This window comes from Rhinatrema bivittatum, chromosome 3 (genome assembly GCF_901001135.1).
Source record: "Rhinatrema bivittatum chromosome 3, aRhiBiv1.1, whole genome shotgun sequence".
Classification (NCBI taxonomy): Eukaryota; Metazoa; Chordata; class Amphibia; order Gymnophiona; family Rhinatrematidae; genus Rhinatrema; species Rhinatrema bivittatum.
The window spans coordinates 172,570,953-172,586,368 of record NC_042617.1 but is presented as its reverse complement, the minus strand read 5'-3'; the positions used below and the strand labels follow the sequence as shown (position 1 = coordinate 172,586,368).

General features: G+C 43.1%; 1 protein-coding gene across 1 annotated transcript in view; it reads left to right on the top strand.

Annotated features, from left to right (window-relative positions):
* Positions 1–15,416, top strand: part of SCCPDH (saccharopine dehydrogenase (putative)) — a 131,008-nt gene that overhangs the window by 46,747 nt on the left and 68,845 nt on the right. Inside the window, exons 8-9 of the mRNA XM_029593947.1 lie at positions 9,479–9,598; positions 9,693–9,749. Of these exons, the coding sequence (XP_029449807.1) occupies positions 9,479–9,598; positions 9,693–9,749 (177 nt within the window). The remainder of the gene's footprint in view (positions 1–9,478; positions 9,599–9,692; positions 9,750–15,416) is intronic.

The window sequence follows — 15,416 nt, the reverse complement described above, 5'->3', positions numbered from 1 at the left end:
GATCCAAGATGTAGTGGCCCAGTTAAAAGACCATCATGAGACCCTGCGTCAACTGTCACTTCGGGTGCACCCTCCGTAGCCTGCAGGGGCATATGAAGGGACATCAGGAAGCAATTCTATAGACCACGCAGGTATTATCCTTTCACATCTCGTGCTCGACCAGCTTGGGCTCCTCAGAGGACATGCACGCCAGATGAGGACACCTAGAGCGCAGCCAGCTCCACAAGCTGGTCCTGCAACTGGATTTTTCTAATTCCAAAAAAGACCGGTGGCCTCCAGCCAATTCTGGACCTCCGTGCCTTAAACACATTTCTTTACAAGGAATGGTTCAGGATGGTGTCCCTGGGCACCATCCTACCTCTCCTACATCAAGGGGATTGGCTCTGCTCTCTGGACCTTCAGGACACATATGCCCATATTGCAATCTTCCCTCCTTGTTGCAAGTACCTGCAATTCGTGGTGGGTCACAGGCATTATCAATACAGAATACTGCCATTCGGCCTTGCCTCGGCACCCCGAGTGTTCACGAACTGCCTGGCAGTAGTGGCTGCACATTTACGCCGCAAAGGTGTATATGTCTTTCCATATCTAGACGACTGGCTCATAAAAAGCCAGTCCAGACAAGGGGCCTGCGACTCCCTCGGTCTCACTATATTTATTTAATTTTATTTATTTATTTATTTATTTATTTATTTAAACTCTCTTCTATACCGTCACTAAGTTATATACCATCGCAACAGTTTACATGTAGGCACATAAATTAAAGTAGGTAAATGCGTACAATAGTACATTATAACAGGTGTCAAATAGGTTCAGTTACAATATATCATAAAAGACAATCGATTGTTTAGTGATGTAGGTCCTGACCATATGTACCTGTAAGGTACTATTCACAGGTAAAATTCAGTCTCTGTGACGGTGTCAAGTGGGTTTTCTGGTCAACTACCCAAAATCCCACTTGACACTGCCTCACCATCGCTCCTTTATAGGAGCAGACCTAGACACCACAGTAGCCAAAGTGTTCTTACCCAACGACCGTGCAACCACGCTGTCCAACCTCGCCAGCTCTATCCACAGTCGAAAAATAGCCTCAGCTCGCCAACTACTCAAGTTGCTTGGCCACATGGCATCAACAGTCCATGTCACCCCAGAGGCACACTTAGCCATGAGACTGACACAATGGACTTTAAAGTCTCAGTGGCATCAAGCCACTCAGCCGCTTACGTCCCTTGTCCACATAACCAGTCAACTTCGTTTGTCCCTTACTTGGTGGATGCACAAGGCCAACTTACAAACAGGTCTACCCTTCCAGCAACCAGCTCCTAAGAACATAAGAACATGCCATACTGGATCAGACCAAGGGTCCATCAAGCCCAGCATCCTGTCTCCAACAGTGGCCAATCCAGGCCGCAAGAACCTGGCAAGTACCCAAAAACCAAGTCTATTCCATGTCACCTCTGCTAATGGCAGTGGCTATTCTCCAGGTGATCTTAATAGCAGGTAATGGACTTCTCCTCCAAGAACTTATCCAATCCTTTTTTAAACACAGCTATACTAACTGCACTAACCACATCCTCTGGCAACAGATTCCAGAGTTTAATTGTGTGTTGAGTAAAAAAGAACTTTCTTCGATTAGTTTTAAATGTGCCCCATGTTAACTTCATGGAGTGCCCCCTAGTCTTTCTATTATCCGAAAGAGTAAATAACCGATTCACATCTACCCGTTCTAGACCTCTCATGATTTTAAACATCTCTATCCTATCCCCCCTCAGCCGTCTCTTCTCCAAGCTGAAAAGTCCTAACCTCTTTAGTCTTTCCTCATAGGGGAGCTGTTCCATTCCCCTTATCATTTTGGTAGCCCTTCTCTGTACCTTCTCCATCGCAATTAGATCTTTTTTGAGATGCGGCGACCAGAATTGTACACAGTATTCAAGGTGCGGTCTCACCATGGAGCGATACAGAGGCATTATGACATTTTTCTGTTTTATTCACCATTCCCTTTCTAATAATTCCCAACATTCTGTTTGCTTTTTTCACTGCCGCAGCACACTGAACCGACGATTTCAATGTGTTATCCACTATGACGCTTAGATCTCTTTCTTGGGTTGTAGCACCTAATATGGAACCCAACATTGTGTAATTATAGCATGGGTTATTTTTCCCTATATGCATCACCTTGCACTTATCCACATTAAATTTCATCTGCCATTTGGATGCCCAATTTTCCAGTCTCACAAGGTCTTCCTGCAATGTATTACAATCAGCTTGTGATTTAACTACTCTGAACAATTTTGTGTCATCTGCAAATTTGATTATCTCACTCGTCGTATTTCTTTCCAGATCATTTATAAATATATTAAAAAGTAAGGGTCCCAATACAGATCCCTGAGGCACTCCACTGACCACTCCCTTCCACTGAGAAAATTGTCCATTTAATCCTACTCTTTGTTTCCTGTCTTTTAGCCAGTTTGCAATCCAAAAAAGGACATCGCCACCTATCCCATGACTTTTTACTTTTCCTAGAAGCCTCTCTTGAGGAACTTTGTCAAACGCCTTCTGAAAATCCAAGTACACTACATCTACCGGTTCACGTTTATCCATATGTTTATTAACTCCTTCAAAAAAGTGAAGCAGATTTGTGAGGCAAGACTTGCCTTGGGTAAAGCCATGCTGACTTTCTTCCATTAAACCATGTCTTTCTATATGTTCTGTGATTTTGATGTTTAGAACATTTTCCACTATTTTTCCTGGCACGGAAGTCAGGCTAACCGGTCTGTAGTTTCCCGGATTGCCCCTGGAGCCCTTTTTAAATATTGGGGTTACATTTGCTATCCTCCAGTCTTCAGGTACAATGGATGATTTTAATGACAGGTTACAAATTTTTACTAATAGGTCTGAAATTTCATTTTTTAGTTCCTTCAGAACTCTGGGATGTATACCATCCGGTCCAGGTGATTTACTACTCTTCAGTTTGTCAATCAGGTCTACCACATCTTCTAGGTTCACCGTGATTTGATTCAGTCCATCTGAATCATTACCCATGAAAACCTTCTCCATTATGAGTACCTTCCCAACATCCTCTTCAGTAAACACCGAAGTAAAGAAATCATTTAATCTTTCCGCTATGGCCTTATCTTCTCTAAGTGACCCTTTAACCCCTCGATCATCTAATGGTCCAACTGACTCCCTCACAGGCTTTCTGCTTCAGATATATTTTAAAGTTTTTACTGTGAGTTTTTGCCTCTACGGCCAACTTCTTTTCAAATTCTCTCTTAGCCTGTCTTATCAATGTCTTACATTTAACTTGCCAATGTTTATGTCCTATTTTCTTCTGTTGGATCCTTCTTCCAATTTTTGAATTAAGATCTTTTGGCTAAAATAGCTTCTTTCACCTTCCCTTTTAACCATGCCGGTAATCGTTTTGCCTTCTTTCCACCTTTCTTAATGTGTGGAATACATCTGGACTGTGATTCTAGAATGGTATTTTTTTAACAATGACCACGCCCCTTGAACATTTTTACTTTTGTAGCTGCTCCTTTCAGTTTTTTTCTAACAACTTTTCTTGTTTTATCAAAGTTTCCTTTTTGAAAGTTAACCACGAGAGCCGTTGATTTGCACACTCTTCCTCTTCCAGTCATTAAATCAAATTTGATCATATTATGATCACTATTGCCAAGCGGCCCCACCACTGTTACCTCTCTCACCAAGTCCTGTGCTCCACTGAGAATTAGATCTAAAATTGCTCCTTCTCTCGTCTGTTCCTGAACCAATTGCTCCATAAAGCTATCATTTATTCCATCCAGGAACGTTATCTCTCTAGAGTGTCCCGATGATACATTTACCCAGTCAATATTGGGGTAATTGAAGTCCCCCATTATTACCGCACTACCAATTTGGTTAGCTTCCCTAATTTCTCTTAGCATTTCACTGTCCGTCTCACCATCTTGACCAGGTGGACGTAGTATACTCCTATCACTATAGTCTTCCCCAACGCACAAGGGATTTCTACCCATAAAGATTCAATTTTGTATTTAGTCTCATGCAGGATGTTTATCCTGTTGGACTCTATGCCATCCCGGACATAAAGCGCCACACCTCCTCCCAGGTCCTCCTCTCTGTCATTGCGATAGAATTTGTACCCTGGTATAGCACTGTCCCATTGGTTATTCTCTTTCCACCATGTCTCTGAGATGCCAATTAAGTCTGTCGTTCACTGCTATACAGTCTAATTCTCCCATCTTACTTCTTAGACTTCTGGCATTAGCATACAAACATTTCAAAGTTTGTATTTTTGTTTGTATTTTCATTCTGCTTTTTAATTGAGGGATAAGTTTAGAATTTTTTAGCTCAGGTGAGTTTTCAGTTACAGGCACTTGGACTACTTTTCTTATTATTGGAACCTCACTGTCAGGATGCCCTAATTCTAATGCATTATTAGTATCCTTTGAAGATATCTCTCTCCGAACCATGCACTGCTGAGCGACTGTCTGCTTTCCCCTTTGTTCTCGGTTGGGGGAGCCCATATCAAAGGCCTTCAAACCCAAGGGACTTGGACAAAAACCGAAGCAATCTGACAGATCAACTTCCTATAGCTTCGGGCAATGCAGTACGCTCTCTGTGCATTCAGCGACTGCCTATCCAACAAGCTAGTCTTGATTCAAACAGTCAACCAAGTAGCAATGAGGTGGTACCTGAACAAACGTGGGGGCACGGGATCTTATCTGCTCTGCTAGGAGGTGGCGCAGATTTGGGCCTGGGCCCTGACGCATTCCATACTACTGCGAGCCACTTATCTGGCAGGCACAGAGAATGCACTGGCAGACCGCCTCAGTCGACGTTTCCAGCCCCACGAGTGGTCCTTGGATCCCTTTGTCGCGAGCAGAATCTTCCACCGGTGAGGTCAGCCGAACATCAACCTCTTTGCGTCCAAACAGAACTGCAAAGTGGAACACTTCTGCTCCCTACACAGGGACCGGAGAGCACCAACCATGGATGCCTTCACCCGTCCTTGGAACATAGGCCTGCTATATGCGTACCCTCCGATTCTGCTGATAAACAAGATTCTCATGAAGCTATGAAAGGGCCGAGGCTCCATGATACTCATAGCCCCGTATTGGCCGCACCAAGTCTGGTTTCCTATACTTCTCGACCTCTCTGTCCAGGAACCCATTCGCCTGGGCAAGGCGCCCAACCTCATAACACAGGATCATGGCAATCTATGCCACCCGAACCTACAGACCCTGTCTCTGACAGCCTGGTTGTTGAAAGGTTGATACTACAGCCACTCAATCTTTCTAATGTTGTCTCTCGAGTCCTCGTAGCTTCACATAAGCCTTCCACGCAGAAGTCTTACCGCTCTACATGGAAGAAGTTTGCCTTGTGGTGCACTCAGAAGAACTTTGATCCCTTTTCTTGCCTCACATCAAAACTCTTAGATTATCTCTGGCACCTCTCGGAATCTAGTCTCCAGGCTTCCTCTAAATGAGTACACCTCAGTGCGCACCATGAAGGTATAGGGGATGCCCCGATAATGGCTCAGCCCCTAGTGGGTTGCTTCATGAGAGGCTTATTATAGCTTAAGCCTCCTCTACGGCCACCGGTCGTGGCATGGGACCTCAATGTGGCACTTGCATGGCTCCTGCACACTCCTTTTGAGCCCTTGCACTCCTGCGAACTCAGATACTTTACGTGGAAAGTTTTTTTTTCCTAGTAGTCATCACGTCTGCTCGCTGGGTAAGTGAGTTACAGGCCCTTGTGACCTTCTCACCCTACACAAGGTTCCTTCATGACCGGGTGGTTCTCTGCACTCACCCTAAATTCCTTCCTAAGGTGGTAACGGATTTCCACTTAAATCAGTCCATAGTCTTGCCCACTTTCTTCCCAAGACCTCACGCTCACCTGGGTGAGTGAGTTCTGCACACCTTGGACTGTAAGCGTGCGCTCGCATTTTATTTAGACCGCACTGCAGTTCATAGGAAGTCCATCCAACTCTTTGTTTCTTTTGACAAAAACAAACTTGGTGTTGTGGTGGGCAAGCAGACTCTCTCCAACTGGTTGGCAGACTGCATTGAATTCTGCTACCAGCAGGCAGGCCTTCCACTTCAGGGACAAGTGAAGGCACACTCAGTCAGGGCCATGGCAACGTCAGTAGCACACTACCGTTCAGTACTGATTACAGACATCTGCAGGGCTGCAATGTGGAGTTCTCTCCACACCTTCGCAGCCCACTACTATCTTGACAAGGCTGGACGACAAGACTCAGTCTTTGGCCAGTCTGTCCTACGGAACTTATTCCCAGTGTAGAGACCCAACTCGTCCTACCTCGACCCGCTGTGAATTTCAGGCTTCCTCATCATGGCCAGTTGTTGTGCATTGCACATGTTGTGTGCTGCTTGGCCTGCTGCTTAATGGTCAGCCTGTAGCTTGCTATTCACCCATATGTGAGGACTACCATCCTGCTTGTCCTGGGAGAAAGCAAAGTTGCTTACCTGTAACAGGTGTTCTCCCAGGACAGCAGGATGTTAGTCCTTTTGAAACCCACCTGCACTCCGCGGAGTTGGGTTTGATACCGTTTTCTTATTTTATTTTTCACTTGTAGTTTTGCTACAAACGAGACTGAAGAGGGACCCCCTGGTGGCCACAGGGTTGGTGGCATGCTGTGCATGCTCAGTGTGCCAGTCAAAATTCTAGAAACTTTGACAAAAGTAGTCTGTAACTGGGCTCCATCTGATGATGTCACCTATTTGTGAGGACTAACATCCTGCTGTCCAGGGAGAACACCTGTTACAGGTAAGCAACTCTGCTTAATGCAGGCCTTATAGACAATTTCTATTGATTTTATTTGTTTTATTAATTTTATATTGTATATTTTTTTGATTTATTTTATTGAAATTGTGAACTGGTATGATTGATCACAGAATATCTGTATACAAACTGGGCATTTATTTATTTATAACACTGAGATCCATATTCAAAAGACATTCAGACAACGTAATAGTTATCTGTCTGAATGGCTTACCCGGCTATATACAGCCTTTAGCTGGCTAATAAGTTAAGCGGCTAGAATTTAGCCAGATAAGTTAGGGGCAGTCCAGGGGCATAACTGGGAGAAGGAGTTAGCCGGTTAAGTTATTCATTACCAATGTGGTAAAAAGCAGTTCAACTCATGATAGTAGCTGCTGTAGTAAGGATGCCTTCATTTACTTTTTGTGTAATAATTACCTTTAGAAGCTTTACAATCTCTTAAGGACTGTGGTTATTAAGGAGACTTTGTAAACGAGATAAAATATAGAACACAGAATGCACAAACACGAGTACTAATGCTCACTTAAAAATGTAAAGCAAAAACGGTATATTTTAACATTGAGGTACTCTCTTTTGGGAGTTACCCTTAAAGATACTGGACATTAAAAGTCTACCCATAAAGATTTGCATTTTCCCTGTAATTTGTTTGTCTGCTCAAGAAGAGGGGAATTATATTTTTGAGGTGTGTATTTTTTTGGTTTACTAATTAAGATAGCCAGCTGTATTTATTAGTGTGGCTGCATTGTTGAATATGTCTCTAAAGTTAGCCGGAAAAGTTTATCTGGCTAACTGCTATCTGGACTATGTCTGAATATAGATCTCATAATGTTTAAGTTTTAGCATGTGATATGCAATCCCTCTAAACTCATGCTTGCTGTTGAGCTTACAGATGGTACTGTTGTATCCTTAAGGAAACAAACCCTTGAACCGGAATGTATATAATCCTCTGACTGGCCAAAACTGCATTTTTACAAACTTAAAAGTTTAATGGAATAATTGCTGTCCGATTGTTTCTCTTGGATATTAAGGTGATAATTTTCTAACTGCCCATATTGGTGCAGAATCCATGGATCCTTTTTACAGGTTGACTTTACTCCAGTTTTCAAAGTAAAGTACAAGTGTACTTTCCCTTTGTAAATTATCTCAGGAAAACTACCTGTATGCATTTACACCGGCTATTTTCTGCAGATAGTTTACTTTAGGAAAAAAAGGGGTGTTTACTTTAGAAAATGCAAAAGTATGCATATTTGTGCAAGACTGTCCTGCTCCCAGAATGCCTCTTCGCACTATGGGGCGGATTTTCAGAGCCCTGCTCGCGTAAATCCGCCCAAAACCGGGCGGATTTACGTGAGCAGGGCCCTGCGCGCCGGGAAGCCTATTTTACATAGGCCTACCGGCGCGCGCAGAGCTCCGGGACTCGCGTAAGTCCCGGGGTTTTCAGAGGGGGCGTGTCGGGAGCGTTCCGGGGGCGTGGCTATGGCCCGGGGCGGCCGGGGGCGTGGCCGCGCCCTCCGGACCCGCCCCCAGGTTGCGTCCCGGCGCGCAGGAGGCCCGCTGACGCGCGGGGATTTACGCCTCCCTCTGGGAGGCGTAAATCCCCCGACAAAGGTAAGGGGGGGGGTTTAGACAGGGCCGGGTGGGTTAGGGAGGGGAAGGTGAGGGGAGGGCAAAGGAAAGTTCCCTCCGAGGCCGCTCCGATTTCGGAGCAGCCTTGGAGGGAACGGGGGTAGGCTGCGCGGCTCGGCGCACGCCGGCTATACGAAATCGATAGCCTTGCGCTCGCCGATCCAGGATTTTAGCGGATACGCGCGGCTCCGCGCGTATCTACTAAAATCCAGCGTACTTTTGTTTGCGCCTGGAGCGCAAACAAAAGTAGGCTATTCGCGCTCGTTTTAAAATCCGCCCCTATGGGAGCACTTGTATGTAGTGAAAGTTTACTCGCATACAGGGAGAGCAGTTTTCAGAAAGCCCATTCCTATGGGTAAATGGTTTTTAAAATTACTCTCCTTGTGTTGACCTGGGTTCCTTTTTTGAGCAGTATTTGTTTACATTGTTTACATTACATTACATTACAGCCCACTTGCTTTGAAAGACTCCATTACTGATGCATCAGTTCTTTAGCTCATGCATTACTCTTTGTATATACCCTTCAACATTGTTCTGTTACCTGTATACCCCTATATAGCCTACCTTCCTTCTTAGCTAATCCCTACATTTATCCACGCTATTTTGACGAGTTTTTGTTGTCTATTTAATATTTAATATTTATGTTCTTATGTTCAGAAACCCTGTTTTATGTAACGCCTGTTTAATGTAACGCCTTAGCCGCGACAGTTTTGTTCTATGGAAACCGACTTGATTTGATATTTGTATCGAGAATGTCGGTATATAAAAATCCTAAATAAATAAATAAATACATTGACCATAACTTGTAAGGGGTTTGAGATTGCTCCTGGTATAAAGACCAGATTTCAGCAACTAATTCTGGAAGAGGCAGTGGCCAGAGATTTAACAGAGGAAGTGCACCAGCTATAGTGGTTAAAGCCTCTAGATCAGGTCACAGGTCTGTTTGCTATTACTGTTTTGGGTAATAAATGTGTGTTTTCTGGCCGCTGCACTACACAGACTTCTTACCCCTTTCCTGTCAGATAATTCTGCTTTTTTTGTGTCATAGGTGCAGTATTCTGCTTACACTACTGTGGGCGGTATTGCCTCTGTTGTTAAGCTGATTTTTGCTGGCCTTTTATTTTTACTTTTTGCGAAATTCAGCTTTGGAAGAAGCCTCTTGATAAAAGTAAGTACTGCTCTATACACTTTTAGGGATCAACTTGTACTAATCTGCTTTCTTTCTAAAATGTAATGAGTATTTTTTTTCTTTTTTTCTGTAGTACCCAAAGTTCTTTTCCTTTGGATATTTTACAAAGGAAGGACCAACCCAAAAACAGGTAACTGTCTTGTCTTTTTCTTAACTTTCTCTCTTTTAATTCACCATTCTTTAGTTTAATGTAGACCACTATAAGTCTTTATAATGCACTTGCTGAACAGAGCTGAAGAAAGCCAGATTATAAAACAGAAAATTCCCTTTTTTTTTTGTTCTCCTGTCCTCCCCTCTGCAAACTATAGCTAGTCTGAACACATAGTGAGATGCTAGAATGGCTCTTGTTGGCCCAAGAAAGCGAAGTTAAAAAATATATAAAGTACTGAATTGCAAAATTAAAGTACGTAGTGCTAAATAGTACTCCACTGCACTTATTTTTTCTGGCTAACATGAACTGTTTTGTATTTTGATTCTGGATTAGGGGCAGAGAATGGAAAGAAGGCTAAGAGAGATGGAGGGATATACTCATTTGGAGTCAGAGGGGAGTTTAGAAGAGAGTGGCATTGGGGTAATGGAGAGCTGGTTTTTCATTCTTTAGTGAAGCCTGGTCTTGGAGAGAGGACAGAAGTCATTATTTGACATGCTTTTCCACCAAGAGTTCAAAACGAGTTAATTTGTTAAATAATAATCAGATACAATAAGATAAGGAAAAGAAACCAAAATACAATTTGCTTTTAGATACAAACTTCAAAAAGAGGATATAGTGTGGCCAGTGGTAGGAGTTAAGAGGCTATAGCAGATTAGTTTGTGATTTACTTAGTAGTTCTGTTTGGTTAAGGTGTCTTGTGCAGATAGAGTGGAGCTTTTCTGCCAGTCCTAAGAAGTACAGATGAACGGGTTCTGAGTAAAGATTATAGAGATTTGGGAGACGTTTGCAATGGTTAATAGCTGGTACCAAAAACTGCCTCAAAACAGCCACGTTTTTTTTTTGTAATATATAATTTTATTGGGAACAAACATAAAAATCCAGAACATTATGGAAAACATCATGAACATTTAGATAATCCAGCGTGTTGCAAAAATATAATTTTAAAAGAATTTCGCAATATAAAATATTACATGTTTCATAATAGACCAGTGATGGCCAACCTTTTGAGCTCAGTGTGTCAAAATTCATTAAAAAAACGAGCATAACTCGGGTGGTGTGTCACTTCTAGAAAAATCCATAATTTTGTGATATTTGTAGCTCTAATCAATAACAAAAAGTTATAATTTTAATATGTACTGTATTTATTAATAAAGCAAAAACAAATAATTCTTTACCTTACCTGCTTAGTGACTTTTTTGTTGCTGAATTTCATTGGCTAAATCTTCAATTGAAGGTTGGTATTTCGTACACTTCAAGTCCAAGCAAGCGTTACAAACGTCATCTGTCAGTCGGTTTCTTTTATTGGCTCCCATTCATTTTCACACCACTCCCTCCCCATCCCCCAGGCATGCACACATTCATTCTTACACACATAGACCCCTAGGCAGGCACCCATGCATTCACACACATACACCCCCTGGCAGAGTCCCATTCATACACATGCACACACTAAAGGCAGACCCCCCCTCTCTTTTGCCAGCAAACTCGGAACCTCTCTCATTCCTCTGCTGCCACTGTCACTGCTGCCACGTGGCTATTGGGGAGGTGCCAATTGCTGCTACTGACACTGAAGCCCATTCTGCTGCCTCCTCTGTGCAGGCCCTGTGGGCTTCCACTTTCTCCATGCTGATCTCGTACATTGTGAGATCCGTAGAGAAAGTGCTATTCTTGCACATTCCCAAAGATTACATGTGCCAATCACTAAAAAGTAATTTATTTTTTTTTGCCTTTGCTGTCTGATCTTAGTTTTCTAATTGGTTGGTCACAGGCTTTTTTTTTTCCACCTTCCCTTTCTTATTTTTTTGCCAATTCCTTTTATATTGTCTTTTTTTTTCTGTTTCTTTTCTCTCCATCTTCTTCCCTCAAACACACAGTCAGGTTCTCATTCTCACATGCATTTCTCTTTCTCACACACACACAGGCTCTCACTGGCACATGCTCTCTCTCATAGAATCATTCATACACACAGGCTCTCACTGGCACATGCTCTCTCTCATACAATCATTCATACACACAGGCTCTCACTGGCACATGCTCTCTCTCTCTCTCACAAACACACAGAGGCTCTCACATGCTGTCTCTGCAAACATTCAGGTCCTCACTCTCACACACAATCTCTCAACTCATCTCATACACGCACACATGCACACTCTACAGACCCTCAGCCTCTCTCTCACCTCTGGGCCTCCTCCTCGCGGGTCGCCGCAGGATGGGCTCTGCAGCGGCCCTGATCTTCTCAGGCCACGGCGGCCCTGCTACCGGGCCTCTTCCTCTTCTCGGGCCGCTGCGACTTGGAATTCGCGGCGGCCCGTAAACGCAAATGCTGCTCCTCTTCTGCACGCGCTGATGCTTCACCTCCTTCCTGCCCACGCGGCTCCGGCAACGTTTACTTCCGGGGACGCACAGGCAGGAAGGAGGAGGAGCATCAGCGCGTTTAAATGCGATCTTTGTCTTGAGCCTCATCGCTGCGCCGCATGAGCCTCCCTGCGCCTGGGGGCATTGGTGGAGGGGGATACTAAAAAAACAAATTTTAAAGGGTTGGCGCAGCCGATTAAAAAAAAAAAAAAAAATTCCCGATAGTCCTTGAAACACTGCGCGTGTCAGCAAAAACGTCTCGGCGTGTCACTTCTGACACGCGTGTCATAGGTTAGCCATCACTGCAATAGACCTTACCGGTTTAACATGGTCTTAGATATCTAAAGTCACATGTAGCAAATAAACATATCCAACTTTATATCGTCTGGCTGTGCCATTTTTTAACTGTCCCATTTTTTATACAGCTTCTCTTCATCCCAAACCCTTCCCCCCTCCCTCCTGGTTCAACTTGTATCTGGGTGGTGTCCGGGTATGCTATGTTGTTGTTGAAAATCCAACTCCATCTTAGGAAACGCTTCGCATTGATACCCTCTGTGTTGAAATTCACTTTTCCTCTTTGGATAACCAGGTTACGTAGTTAGACCAGATCCCATTGAAATGCACCGTAGTCTTACATTTATATGCTGTTATGTACATGCTATGTACTCGTGACTGGATAGCAGACAGTTTTGGAACACTAATATCTTTCCAGTGGCTAGCTCTGGCACACCTTGTAGCTACAATCACAAAGCGAATGAATTTATTTTGTGTTTTATTTAACCCCCCTCCTACTTCCACATATAATAGTGCCTATTTTGCTGTGAGAAGTGTATGTCGTTGTATAATTGTGCTTATCCATACAGAGACCTGTGACCAAACCACTTGGGTTGTGGAACACTCCCACCATAGGTGGATATAAGTACCTATTCCCCCATATTGTTTCCAACATATCTTGGAGAGTGTCGGGAACATATGTTGCAATTTCACTGGGGTAACATACCAACGATATAGCGTTTTATACTCGTTCTCAATGTGACCTGCAGAGATTAGCCCTTTTCCCATTGCTATATAGATACGCTTCCATGTATCCTCAGATAGTGCGCCCTGTAGATCTTGCTCCCATGCTTTAACATGTGACATCTGAAATTTTTGGTTCCCACTCAAGATGGAGTATATTTTAGAGATAAGCTTATTAGACTTGTCAGCATGTCCACAAATTTTCTAAAATAGGAATCCCCTGCGCCAAGTCAGCACGAACCCCATGTCTTCCCAAAAAGTGCCTAATTTGCAAGTATACAAACATCTCTGTGTCTCGCAATTGATATCTGTCACGTATAGTGGGTTTGAGATCATTCCTCCCAGTTCCCACATATGCTCTAGTTTTTGTATGTCTTTAGCTTTCCAGCTCTGGAAGGTCTGAATATGTTGACATGGTCGAAACAGTTTGTTATAGAATAAATGGGAGCTATTGAAGTAAACCCATTTGCCCACTGACATTCTCTTCCAGCGTAATTAAATTATGCTGAACCGTCTCTAGAATATTGACTACTTTATCCCACGTACTTTTTGGCATGTAGCCAAAAATGGCCTGTTCCAATATCACCCAAGGTTTCTTTTTTCCTCTGCCTGTGCCAGTCAATAATTTTTAGTTGCACGGCAGCATGGTACCAGTGCAAGTTTGGTACTCCCATCCCCCCTTGTGGTTTAGGCAAAAACAATATTTTTTTCGCTACCCGAGGATGTTTCCCTTTCCAGATAAATTTTAGGATACGATGTTGCCATTTTTCAAGAGTTTTCGAGGGAAGCGCTATTGTGATAGTTTGAAGGAGGTTATCCTAGGCAGGATATTCATTTTTATAACTGCGATACGCCCTATCCAGGAAATGTGATAGCGATCCCATTCCTCTAGGTCCTTAGGAGGATAATTCCTCTAGGTCTAGGAGGATAATTTAGCTGAAACATGTCACCTTGATTGCCTATATATATACCCAAATACTTTAATCTTATGATTAGCCCATTTGAAAGGGTGTTCCCTCTGGAGTTGCTCTACCAAGTCCGCAGGAGCTGTAATGTTCAGAAGTTCAGACTTTTCCCAGTTTATTTTAAATCCAGAAACTTGACTAAAGGCTGAGATCTCTGAACTGATAGCTGGGCGGGAGATGACTGGGTCTGTTATGGTGAATAAAATGTCGTCTGCAAAAAGCGAGAGTTTGGAGGAATAATCTCCTAACCTAGTTCCCCTTATTTGATCGTTTCTTCGGATTCTGTGTGTAAAGGGCTCTAAAAATAGTGCGAAGAGAAGGGATGACAGCGGGCATCCCTGCCTTGTTCTTCTACCTACTGGAAATGTTTTGGAATATCCTCAGTTTACCTTTAAACAGGCCAATGGAGCCTGCTATAATTTCTCTATCCAGCACAGAAAAGATTCCCCAAAATGCATGGCACGTATCGTTTGGAACAAAAAAGACCAATGTACATAATCAAATGCCTTTTCCGTGTCTACCGCTAGGAGCAGAAAAGGGATATCATGGGTCTGTGACCACCAAATGGAGTTCACTGTTTTGCAGACATTGTCTGACGCCATTCGCCCAGGAATAAATCAACTCCAGGAGAATGCTATTCAGCCTGTTGGCTAAGATTTTCGCCATAAGCTTCATATCGATATTAATTAGAGATATTGGCCGATACGAGCCACATACTAGGGTCCCTTCCCGGTTTCACCAATATGGTAATGCCTGCCATATTTGTTATTGTGGATAGCCTCCCGGTGCCCCTCAAAGAATTGAAAACTTTGACCAGTATTGGGATTAGCTGTTCGGCAAATTTTTTATAGAAGCTGGCTGTAAATCCGTCCAAGCCTGGTGATTTACCAGGTTTTAAACTTTTAATGGCTCAGGAAACTTCTGCCCTAGTAATTTCTTTTTCTAAAAGTTCCTGCTGTGATTGGGTTATTTGAGGTAGCAAAGCATTTTGTATATATGCTTCCATACTCTCTTTATCAATGTTGGTCTCTGATCAGTATAATTCTGTATAGAAACGCAAAAAGTGATTTCTAATTTCTGTATTAGTTGTCAGGATTTGTCCCTTTTCATCTTTAATTTTAACTATATTATTGGAAGACTGTTTAGCTTTTAATTTACGTGCCAATTGTTTCCCTGCCTTGTTGCCCCCTCCCCCCCCCCCCCCCTAGTGAATTTGTTTTAAAAGCTCTAACCTATGGGTGATCAGGGTGGTGTCTAGGACCTTCAGTTTTTTCCTACATTGATCCAGTTGTAACAAGATCTTACTAGA